Source organism: Taurulus bubalis (genome assembly GCF_910589615.1).
Source record: "Taurulus bubalis genome assembly, chromosome: 12".
NCBI classification, from domain to species: domain Eukaryota; kingdom Metazoa; phylum Chordata; class Actinopteri; order Perciformes; family Cottidae; genus Taurulus; species Taurulus bubalis.
This window is the reverse complement of record NC_136600.1, coordinates 27605009-27617508: the sequence shown is the minus strand read 5'-3', so window position 1 is coordinate 27617508 and position 12500 is coordinate 27605009. Positions and strand designations below refer to the sequence as shown.

General features: G+C 49.9%; 1 protein-coding gene across 1 annotated transcript in view; it reads right to left on the bottom strand.

Moving 5' to 3' along the window:
- LOC306744735 (multidrug resistance-associated protein 1-like) overlaps positions 1–12500 on the bottom strand; it is a 30674-nt gene that overhangs the window by 75 nt on the left and 18099 nt on the right. The window contains exons 9-30 of the mRNA XM_079227416.1: positions 12440–12500; positions 12208–12366; positions 11987–12079; positions 10139–10342; positions 8582–8728; positions 7946–8033; positions 7102–7298; positions 5745–5921; positions 5506–5673; positions 3689–3911; positions 3449–3515; positions 3242–3350; positions 2906–3113; positions 2343–2653; positions 2062–2261; positions 1812–1938; positions 1589–1690; positions 1357–1503; positions 1071–1229; positions 686–852; positions 340–534; positions 1–245 (exon numbers count right to left, since the gene is read on the bottom strand). The exon at positions 1–245 is cut by the window's left edge and continues 75 nt beyond it; the exon at positions 12440–12500 is cut by the window's right edge and continues 117 nt beyond it. Of these exons, the coding sequence (XP_079083542.1) occupies positions 137–245; positions 340–534; positions 686–852; positions 1071–1229; positions 1357–1503; positions 1589–1690; positions 1812–1938; positions 2062–2261; positions 2343–2653; positions 2906–3113; positions 3242–3350; positions 3449–3515; positions 3689–3911; positions 5506–5673; positions 5745–5921; positions 7102–7298; positions 7946–8033; positions 8582–8728; positions 10139–10342; positions 11987–12079; positions 12208–12366; positions 12440–12500 (3418 nt within the window). The 3' untranslated portion in view covers positions 1–136. The remainder of the gene's footprint in view (positions 246–339; positions 535–685; positions 853–1070; positions 1230–1356; positions 1504–1588; positions 1691–1811; positions 1939–2061; positions 2262–2342; positions 2654–2905; positions 3114–3241; positions 3351–3448; positions 3516–3688; positions 3912–5505; positions 5674–5744; positions 5922–7101; positions 7299–7945; positions 8034–8581; positions 8729–10138; positions 10343–11986; positions 12080–12207; positions 12367–12439) is intronic.

Here is a 12500-nt window from a genome sequence, read left to right as displayed (position 1 = left end):
CACAGAGGAAGACTCAGACTAAACACACAGAGGAAGACTCACTAAACACACAGAGGAAGACTCAGACTAAACACACAGAGGAAGACTCAGACTAAACACACAGTAAGACTCAGACTAAAGAAGATGTCTCTGATTTTCAAACCAGACCAGCTTCAACACACATCTGATAGAAGGAACCCTGAAGACGGAGGAGCTGAGACGGAGAATCCATCTCTGCTACTCGACCCCGGTCCATCACGACCACCCTGAGGACAGACAGACAGGCAGTCAGAGAGAGAGACAGAGAGAGATAGAGAGAGACAGACAGAGAGATCTTGATGATTGGACAGAGAGGAGGACCTGCTGTAGTCCATGATGGTGTTGAGGCGGTGTGCGATGGTCAGGACCGTGCAGTCTTTAAACTGGGTCCGGATGGTGGACTGGATCAGCTGGTCTGTCTTCAGGTCCACAGCTGCTGTGGCTTCATCCAGCACCAGGATCCTGGTCTTCCTCAGCAGGGCTCTGGCCAAGCACAGCAGCTGCCTCTGGCCCAGACTGAGGGCAGAGAACACACAACCTCCTGTCAAACACAACCTCTAGAGATCCGTGAGCCTGCCGGGTCCGGAGGCGGTACAGGGTCCCAGTGTTGTGTTCTGTCTGTGGTGGTCAGGTAAACCTGGTCCAGGTGTGCTGCAGGTGGACCTACCTGAGGTTCTCTCCTCCTTCACAGCACTGATGGCTCAGTTTCTGCGGCAGCGCGGACACGAAGCTGCTCAGGTGAGCCAGTTCCAGAGCTTTCCACAGGTCCTCCTCTGAACAGGTATCAAACGGGTCCAGGTTCATCCTCAGAGAACCAGAAAACAGCACAGGGTCCTGGAACGAAAGGTCAGAGGTCATGTCAAGCCTTTTACTGTGAAACGAGACCTGGATCTACCTGGATCTACCTGGATCCACCTGTCCACCTGTCCACCTGTCCATCATTATCAGCTGTTGATCCATCCATGCGTCAATGCAGTATTTGTACTGCTGTATTTGTACTCCAGTACTTGTAGAGCAGTATTTTCTGTGTCCTCCAGTACTTGTCCTTGTACCTGAGGGATAATAGTGATTCGGGACCGGAGGTCATGGAGGCCGATCTCCGCGATGTCGACTCCATCGATGAAGATTCGTCCTTTTGCTGCTTCCAGAATCCTGAAGATCCCCAAAGCCAGAGACGACTTCCCGGCTCCGGTCCGCCCAACGATCCCCACCTGCAAAGTGTTGATCAGTTACTCGTCGTGACTCCAGGTGTCCACCGGGACACACGGCCGGTATGACTGAAGTACTGCTGGTACTCGGTCCCTTTGGAGGTACTAGTACATGGTTCTGGCCTCAGACCTTTTCTTTGTCCTGGATTTGGATGCAGATGTCGTTTAAAGCCCAGTCCAGGCCTTTCCGGTACTGCAGCCCGTAGTCTTCAAACTGGAGGTTTCCGGTCGCCGGCCAAGCTGCCGGCAGCCTGCTGTCCTCCTGGGTCCACGGCGCCTGGTGGGGGGTGATGGGGGGCACAATCAGGGGATGGGCGCTAAACAGAAGTCGTTCCTACGTGTTTCCGGACAGAGCGGCCGACCTCTTTGACGGTGCCGTCGTACTCTTTGACTCGCTCCACCGACACGATGTTGTTCTCCACGTCAGTCCAGGAACGGACGATCCAGCTCAGGATCCCGGTCACCTGCAGACACACAAGAACCGTCAGCGTCTGAAACATTGGAGCGGTTCGCTCCTGTTCACTAGTTCTTTGTGGAAACATGGAAACTCCTCTCCTGGTGTAGAAGAACCAAAGAGCTCTGAACCTGGAGGGAGTGAGTCACCGCCAGTCCCACGATGCCGGGGCTGAGCTCATGCCGACCGCGAACCGCCAGGACGGCCGCAGCCAAAACAAGCAGGTTGCCCAGAAACTCCAGATTCACCGCCAGCCACCTGTAGAAATGCCACAGGTGTGATACAACACAATAGAATCCCGGTAAGTAAATACAGAAAGCACCAGCGCAAGCACTGAAGAGTAAAATACTCAAACTCTGCAGTTAAAACACGTCCGTGAACCTGGTGGCGACGAAGCGAGGGAAGTAGGCTTCCTGGTTGCGGTCGATGCGCCGGTCGGCCTCAAGGACGAAGCGGCGCTGCTCGCCGAAGGCCCGGATGACGCTGGCGCCCTGAACCGTCTCGCTGAAGTGGCTGTAGATCGGTGAGCGGCTCACGGCCTCCAGGCGGCGCAGCTGACACGACGACGCCACGTAGAAGCTCTGAGCCGGAACCACAGAGAGGAACCGTTACTACCGGGAGCTCCGGAGGGAACCTTGTCCTCGTTCTAACGCACCGTTTACCTGAATGAAGACGTAGACGCAGGTGAGGGGGAGGAGCACCAGCCCGGTGAGGGGCGTGGCCAGCAGCAGGATGATGCAGACCTCCAGCAGCTTGAACAGGTAGGCCAGCATCATCTTCAGCCCGTCGGGGATCATGCAGTCGATGGCGTCGATCTCTTTGGAGAACCGGTTCAGGAGGTTCCCGCTGGGCGTCGCCTCAAAGAAGGACATGGGCGAGTGCATCACGCTGTGCAGGAGGTCAGCGTGGAGGCGGCGGGACGCCACGATGCCGCCCAGAGCGACGGCGAGCGTCGTGCCAAACATTGCCATCCCTGAAACGAGAGAATGCAGCTTTAACACATGAAGACTTCTATACAACCAGAGGAGTCACCCCCTGGTGGTCAGGAGAGAGAATGCAGCTTTAAGACATGAAACATAGACTTCTATACAACCAGAGGAGTCACCCCCTGGTGGTCAGCCTTTAAATCTCAGACTGACGGCTGTAGTGAACGTAGTGACAATGACCCGTGAGTCTTGTTCATGTGAGGTGACCTTTAACCTTTAACTTTTGACCTTTGACCCACCCTGAGTGAAGCCCAGAGCGGCGAACACGCTCAGCTTCAGATCGTGGTCGCTCTGTGTGCCGTTGACCGGCTGCTCATCGGCCCACAGGCTCAGCCAATAACTGTAGGCCAACGAGGCGGCCTGCTGGAAGGCACAGAGGAAGACGATGGTCATGATGAAGGTCAGGCCGACAGTCCTGAAGTACTCTCTGTACGTCTGCAGCTTCACCTGACGACACAACGAGAACTCATTCATTCACTACAGTAGTTCTGTAAATACACCAAGGTGCTGCTGCTGTAACTGCCTCAATGTGATCAATAATACAAGATGAAGAGTTGATGAAGAGGAAGACCAACCCGTCCTGTTTGAGCCTTGTCAACCTCCGTTAGTTTCCCAGCATCCTCAGCGTCCAAATCCCCATCAATAACAGCCATCATCTGAACACTGGCACTGCTCAAATCACAACTGGAACACACACACACACACACACACACATAAACAAACACATAAACAAACACATAAACACAGAAGAAGTCATTATAACACATGAAGGGTTTCTGTACCTGATGAGTTGCTCCTGAGAAAGATCGATGGAGAAATCAGACAAACGAGAGACCGACTTCCTGTTGCCTACACACACACACACACACACACACACACACACACACACACACACACACACACACACACACACACACACACACACACACACACACACACACACGCACACGCACACAGGAAAGAGAAATATGTGTTATTCTTGTGGTGAGTTCAAAGACAGTCGGTGTTTGAACTGAAAACACGTGACTTGCTCTTGTCTCTGGGGGCGGAGCCTTCTCTGTCTCTGGGGGCGGAGCCTTCTCTGCGCTGGTTTCCATTGAAGGTGTGGATGAACTTGGCGAAGGCTCCCTTCCTGTCCATCAGCTCCATGTAGGAGCCCATCTCTGAGATCTGACCCTCCACCATTACCAGGATCAGGTCTGCTCTGGACAGGAAGCCCAGGCCGTGAGTCACCAGCACCCGGGTCTGAGAACACATCATACCCGTTTACCCAAAGGGACCCAGGTACAGGTCTCACCTCTAGAATACTGCTCAGGTACAGGTCTCACCTCTAGAGTACTGCTCAGGTACAGGTCTCACCTCTAGAATACTGCTCAGGTACAGGTCTCACCTCTAGAGTACTGCTCACAGGTCTCACCTCAAGAGTACTGCTCAGGTACGGGTCTCACCTCTAGAATACTGCTCACAGGTCTCACCTCAAGAGTACTGCTCAGGTACGGGTCTCACCTGTAGAATACTGCTCAGGTACAGGTCTCACCTCTAAAGTACTGCTCAGGTACGGGTCTTACCTCTAGAATACTGCTCAGGTACAGGTCTCACCTCTAGAATACTGCTCAGGTACGGGTCTCACCTGTAGAATACTGCTCAGGTACAGGTCTCACCTCTAGAGTACTGCTCAGGTACAGGTCTCACCTCTAGAATACTGCTCAGGTACGGGTCTCACCTCTAGAGTACTGCTCAGGTACGGGTCTCACCTCTAGAATACTGCTCAGGTACGGGTCTCACCTCTAGAATACTGCTCAGGTACGGGTCTCACCTCTAGAGTACTGCTCAGGTACGGGTCTCACCTCTAGAATACTGCTCAGGTACAGGTCTCACCTCTAGAATACTGCTCAGGTACGGGTCTCACCTCTAGAGTACTGCTCAGGTACAGGTCTCACCTCTAGAATACTGCTCAGGTATAGGTCTCACCTCTAGAATACTGCTCAGGTACAGGTCTCACCTCTAGAGTACTGCTCAGGTACAGGTCTCACCTCTAGAATACTGCTCAGGTACAGGTCTCACCTCTAGAGTACTGCTCAGGTACAGGTCTCACCTCTAGAATACTGCTCAGGTACGGGTCTCACCTCTAGAGTACTGCTCAGGTACAGGTCTCACCTCTAGAATACTGCTCAGGTACGGGTCTCACCTCTAGAGTACTGCTCAGGTACGGGTCTCACCTCTAGAATACTGCTTAGGTACAGGTCTCACCTCTAGAGTACTGCTCAGGTACAGGTCTCACCTCTAGAATACTGCTCAGGTACAGGTCTCACCTCTAGAGTACTGCTCAGGTACAGGTCTCACCTCTAGAGTACTGCTCAGGTACGGGTCTCACCTCTAGAATACTGCTTAGGTACGGGTCTCACCTCTAGAGTACTGCTCAGGTACGGGTCTCACCTCTAGAATACTGCTTAGGTACAGGTCTCACCTCTAGAGTACTGCTCAGGTACAGGTCTCACCTCTAGAGTACTGCTCAGGTACGGGTCTCACCTCTAGAATACTGCTCAGGTACGGGTCTCACCTCTAGAGTACTGCTCAGGTACAGGTCTCACCTCTAGAATACTGCTCAGGTACAGGTCTCACCTCTAGAGTACTGCTCAGGTACAGGTCTCACCTCTAGAATACTGCTCAGGTACGGGTCTCACCTCTAGAGTACTGCTCAGGTACGGGTCTCACCTCTAGAATACTGCTTAGGTACAGGTCTCACCTCTAGAGTACTGCTCAGGTACAGGTCTCACCTCTAGAGTACTGCTCAGGTACAGGTCTCACCTCTAGAGTACTGCTCAGGTACAGGTCTCACCTTGTCTTTGAGGAGTCCTCTGGGTCCGATGACTCGATCAAAGATGTGTTGTCCCACGTGAGCGTCCACGGCCGACAGCGGGTCGTCCAGCAGGTAAACGTCTGACCTCCTGTAGACGGACCGAGCCAGACTCACCCTCTGCCTCTGGCCTCCAGACAGGTTCAGGCCCTGAAGGCACCACACGGTCAATAACAACAATGCACAGTGAACAGGCAACAAGCAGCAGGCCGAGCCGGTACCTTCTCCCCGATCTCCGTGCCGTCCCCGGCGGGCAGGAGGTCCAGGTCCGGCAGCAGCGCGCAGGCCTCCAGCACTCGGTGGTACCAGCTCTCCTTCCGTCTTCCACCAAACAGGACGTTGTCCTTCAGAGAGGCGTTCTGGATCCAGGCCTGCTGGGGAACGTAGGCCACCGAGCCCTGAACCGCCACAAGAACGGAGACAGAGATCTACTGGTGAACATATTCAGCAGGTACAACTTCACAACATCTTCCTTTTAAGAGTCTGAATTCAATCATTATGTTCATGGAGCTGCTCCTTCGTGTTGAAGGAGCTGAGGTGTTCAGCATCTAGTCAGGATGCCTCCTGGACGCCTCCATTAGAGGTTTTCAGGCTCGTCCAACTGGTAGAGACCCAGAGGAAGACCCAGGACACGCTGGAGGGATTATATCTCCAGCTGACTGGAACGCCTCAGGATCCCAGAATGATCTGAACATGTTGCTGTGAGATGGAAGCTGGACCTGCTGCCGCCAGACAGACCGGATAAGAGGAAGATGATGGATGGAAGGAGAATTGCTACTATTTCTTATTTAATGTTGTTGACTTTAATGATCCAGTTTAATGATCCAGAGTTTAATGATCCAGTTTAATGATCCAGAGTTTAATGATCCAGAGTTTAATGATCCAGAGTTTAATGATCCAGAGTTTAATGATCCAGTTTAATGATCCAGAGTTTAATGATCCAGTTTAATGATCCAGACTTTAATGATCCAGACTTTAATGATCCAGACTTTAATGATCCAGAGTTTAATGATCCAGAGTTTAATGATCCAGAGTTTAATGATCCAGTTTAATGATCCAGAGTTTAATGATCCAGACTTTAATGATCCAGTTTAATGATCCAGACTTTAATGATCCAGACTTTAATGATCCAGAGTTTAATGATCCAGTTTAATGATCCTGATCCTTTAATGTCTGAGTTTTTAGTTTTGAAGGTCAGTCTCACAAAAACCAGAGATCAACTGCTGACTGTTTGTGTTCATACTGCAGCATAGAATAGCAAGAGCATAGCATAGCTTAGTACTAGCATAGCTAAAATGTTAAAGCAGGCATTGCTGTTTGTTTATAGTGAGAGTAGATCAAATGTTGTTATTTCTTGTTGTGTGCCTCACATGGTCATTACGGTTTCCCTCCCTGACTCCGCCCCCTTGATATGACATCACAAACACAGACAGTAGAGCACCTTATCAAAGTTTAAATTCAACTATAAACCAGGCTGCATCCATTCACATGCATCCTAAATGTAACGGGTCTGACAAACCAAACTTAAAAAAGATGATAACAATAAATACATGAAATGAATAATACGCTTGTCGTCACCTTGATAGAAACGAAGCCACTCCTCCTCTCCATCTCTCCCAACATGGCCGACAGCAGAGACGACTTCCCGGCACCAACATGGCCGACCACGGCCACCAGGGAGCCCGACTTCACCTTCACGTTGATCCTCTGCAGACACGGCGGCCCGTCGCTGATCCAGGACAAGAACCCGTCCTGGATCCTCACGGCGTCTCCGTCTGCAGACACAACCTGGTTCTATGTGGTTCTATGTGGTTCTAGAGAGTCTGTTCTAATCATCAGATATTGTGTCTATGCATTTATGAATAAGGTACACATATTTTTCTAAATTAACAATAAAACTAAACTTTATTGATCCCCAGACTGTCATTGATTTACTTTGACAGAAAATTAAATTAATCCATTCAGCCCATAAATATGTGCGTGGCCCTTTAATGCCTCGTTGGCCTACTGACGACATCCAATCAATGAATTCTGAATTATTCAAGCATCCCAGTGAAGCAACTGGTTGTATACAGAGTCTCGAACCTGCATTCTCTCTCCTGACCACCAGGGGGTGACTCCTCTGGTTGTATAAAAGTCTATGCTTCATGTGTTAAAGCTGCATTCCCTCTCCTGACCACCAGGGGGCGACTCCTCTGGTTGTATAGAAGTCTATGCTTCATGTGTTAAAGCTGCATTCTCTCTCCTGACCACCAGGGGGCGACTCCTCTGGTTGTATAGAGAGGTCCAAATACATCTGCAGGGCTGAAAGGTTCCAAGTGTCTTTGTGCTAAGCAGTTTGTCTTTGTCTTTGTGCTAAGCTAAGCTAACAGCTAGGCTAACAGCGAGGCTAGCTGGTTCAGGTGCGTCTGTGGAGTCGTACCGGCGCTCTGAGGAAGTCTCTCCACGTTGTCAGGCTTCAGCTCGTCTTGACTCAGGAAGTTTCCCAGACGTCTGAGCGAGACGACGGCCTGAAAACAAACATCATTATTGTCACATGACCCGGCGATCAGTCAGCTGACGTGTCCCCAAAGAGACCCCGGGTCCTGGTCCGGTTCCTGGTACCACGTCGGTCCAGGTTCAAGTCGAGCCGACCCCTGATTGGTCACGAGTTCTGCTCTCAGATTTCAAGAAGAGCTGCTCACGGTACCCCCAACAGGGTTGGGCTGGTCAAGCGGGAGGAGCGCTGCGTAAATGGGTCGGTCTGACAGTAACTCCCGGGACACTTATTTCCCCTAGTCCGCCCCTGATGTGGACTACACGGCACTGAAGGCCCAGGTAGGAAATGCACGGCCCGACACTGCATCATATATATATATATATAATATACCCAAAACCTGCGGGTGTATATGATATATATACGTATATATATATAAATATATATATACGTATATATATTTATATATATATACGTATATATATATATATGATATATATATATGATATATATATGTATATATATATAAATATATATATACATATATATATCATATACAGGTAAACGGTTGGCTGGACTTGCCTGCAGGCTGGTGCTCATGGCGAAGGGGAACTGGCTCAGAGGAGTCTTCAGGATGTTGATCAGAGCAACGGACACGAAGATCTTCTGAGCGTCCAGAACGTTCCGCTCATCCATCAACACGTAGACGGCAAACACCGAGAAGGAGATCTGAACACACAAAAACAACAACAATACCAACAATAATATTAACAACAATAATAATAAAAGCAATAATAACAATCATAATGGCAATAATAATAATGACAATCGTAATCATAATAATAATAACAACAATTAAAGCTGCGAGCAGCTGTGAGCGGGTCCTCGCTTATCCCGGCACGTTTGGGGCAGCCGGCATGTCCCCGACTGGCCTTCGGAAGGAAACCGGCCAAACCCATGCATGGTCTCAACAAGAGCAGGGACCAGCAATTCATTATTACAGATCAATCCTGGCAGTGCAGTAGAGCTACTTAGGTTTCAGCGTCACTGGCATCCGTCATGGTTCCCAATTACACGGGCGAAAGGCATGCTGGGAAAGACTGTCTCAGCGTTGGGCGGCGAACAGCTGTTTGTGTGGCGTGTCTTTTTCCGATCTGTCTCTTCCTGTTTTGTTTTGTGCGCGAGCGTTACCCAGCATGCAATTGGGCGCTGTCATTTTTATTTAAATCCGATGCTGTTTGGCTGAGTATTGGGGTAATAGCATCATGGATGGAGGAGTTACAACAGCTTTCTCTCATATAGCGGTTAGCTCAAAGTAGGCGCGTCTTTGCGTCCCCGTAAACGTCAATTCCCAAAAGTGAAAACGCGCACGGAGCACAAGCCATACTCCTGAGGGTCTTGATATCACTTTAGAACAACATTTAAGTCGATTGTATGAAATTTGTAGGAGGAGTAGTATTTGGCGTAAATGCAAATATATGCTAAAATTAGCATAAATGGGCCGAAAATGGCCAATACCAAGTTTGGTATGAAAAGAACGTAGCGTTTAGTAGAAAAGTGCAAATTTGTGTTTTTCACAAAATTCAAGATGGCGGAAAATATTCCTAGGCGGACTTTATGGGTCTGAGAGGCTTTTTTGTAGAGCAGGTGGAGACGGACATGTGTGAATTTTTTCAAGTCAAAAAAACAATCTGGGCGAGGGGCGTCGCCGGTCCAACTTGCAGGGGGCGCTAGAGAGTCATTTTTTGGAACTTTTTTCCCCGGCTTTGATACATCGCGTTTTTCACCAGGCTTAACAGGTGTTCCAAATTTGGTGAGTTTTCGAATATGACAAGTCCCCCAAAAAGCAGTCCAAATGAGAAAAATAATAATCATGAATAATAATAATAACCCTTTGTATTTCAATAGGGTCCTCTCGGGACTGACTACGTCAGTCGCTCGGACCCTAATAATAACCCTATGTATTTCAATAGGGTCCTCTCGGGACTGACTCTGTCAGTCGCTCGGACCCTAATAAAAAGAATCCCAGCAATTTCAATAGGGTCCTCTCGGACTGACTACGTCAGTCACTCGGGTCACCGCGGGTCACATGAAAGCCACGCCCACTTCAGGGTGTGACATCACAGCGGAGCGACTCACCAGAAAGGAGGAGGAGTTGAAGGAGGCCAGCGAGACGGAGTGCAGCACCTGAGACGCCTTCAGGGCCTCCAGCTCCCCGTCCCTCAGGACGCCGACGCGCCGCAGGAACGCCTCCTCCCAGGCGTAGAACTTCAGGATCTTCACGCCGCTCAGGATCTCGTGCATCAGTTTGAGCCGGCCGTCCATGAACTTCATCTGGACCTCCTGAGGAGCACCAGGTCACGTTGATCCACTTCACCCACACCTTCTCCTTCTACACCTTCATCTTCACCTTCACCCACAACTTCTCCTTCTACACCTTCATCTTCACCTTCACCCACACCTTCTCCTTCTACACCTTCACCTTCACCCACACCTTCTCCTTCATCCACACCTTCTCCTTCTACACATTCACCCACACCTTCTCCTTCATCCACACCTTCATCTACACCTTCACCCACACCTTCTCCTTCTACACCTTCATCTACACCTTCACCAACACCTTCTCCTTCTACACCTTCACCCACACCTTCTCCTTCTACACCTTCATCTACACCTTCTTCTACACCTTCTCCTTCTACACCTTCACCCACACCTTCTCCTTCTACACCTTCATCTACACCTTCTCATTATACACCTTCATCCACACCTTCTCCTTCTACACCATCTTCACCCACACCTTCTCCTTCTACACCATCTTCACCCACACCTTCTCCTTCTACACCTTCACCCACACCTTTTCCTTCTACACCTTCATCTACACCTTCTCCTTCTACACTTCTCCTTCTACACCTTCACCCACACCTTCTCCTTCTACACCTTCATCTACACCTTCTCATTATACACCTTCACCCACACCATCTCCTTCTACACCTTCATCTACACCTTCTCCTTCTACACCTTCACCCACACCTTCTCCTTCTACACCTTCACCCACACCTTCTCCTTCTACACCTTCATCTACACCTTCACCCACACCTTCTCCTTCTACACCTTCACCCACACCTTCTTCTTCTACACCTTCATCTACACCTTCTCATTATACACCTTCACCCACACCTTCTCCTTCTACACCTTCATCTACACCTTCTCCTCCTACACCTTCTCCTTCCACACCTTCTCCTTCCACACCTTCTCCTTCTACACCCCTTCTCCTTCTACACCTTCACCCACACCTTCTCCTTCCACACCTTCTCCTTCTACACCTTCACCCACATCTTCTCCTTCTACACCTTCAACCACACCTTCTCCTTCTACACCTTCATCTTCACCCACACTTTCTACACCTTCATCTTCACCTTCACCCACACCTTCTCCTTCTACACCTTCTCCTTCATTCACACATTCATCTACACCTTCACCCACACCTTCTCCTTCTACACCCACACCTTCTCCTTCTAAACCTCCTCCTTCTTCTACACCTTCACCCACACCTTTTTCTTCTACACCTTCACCCACACCTTCTCCTTCTACACCTTCATCTACACCTTCTACACCTTCACCCACACCTTCTCCTTCTACACCTTCATCTACACCTTCTACACCTTCACCCACACCTTCTACACCTTCATCTACCCCTTCTCCTTCTACACCTTCACCCACACCTTCTCCTTCTACGCCTTCACCCACACCTTCTCCTTCTACACCTTCTCCTTCTACACCTCCTCCTTCCACACCTTCTCCTTCTACACCTTCACCCACACCTTCTCCTTCTACACCTTCTCCTTCCACACCTTCTCATTCTACACCTTCACCCACGACTTCTCCTTCTACACCTTCAACCACACCTTCTCCTTCATCTACCCCTTCTCCTTCTACACCTTCTCCTTCCACACCTTCTCATTTTACACCTTCACACTTTCCTCTCACCTGAAGTTTACTTCTCATTTTAGCGATAAATCCATTCAAAGGAAAAATCAGAACCACAGCGGTGAGACCGGCGAGAGCAGACGGGCCGAGGAGCTGTCAATCAATAGATCAGTGAGTACATCAATCAATAGATCAGTGAGTACATCAATCAATAGATCACAGAGATTCAGTCGAGCCACTGAGTTAACGGCCTCAACAGGCGGCCATGTTGTTTCCTTTACCTGCCACAGGAAGTAGAAGCAGAGCGAGACCTCGATGGGCGTGACCCAAAGACTGTTGGCGTAAACTACAAAGTCCATCAGCTTCTGAGTGTCGACTGAAACCAGACTGACGATCTCCCCGAGAGACTGATGGCGCCCTGCACTGCTGACCAGCAGACACTGGGGATTCAAACACATGGCGTTATGAACACTGCTGACCAGCAGACACTGTCTGCCTGTCTGCCTGTCTCACCTTCCGGTACACGAGCCCCATGACGGTGGTCTTCATCCTCATCCCCACGGTGAAGCAGTGG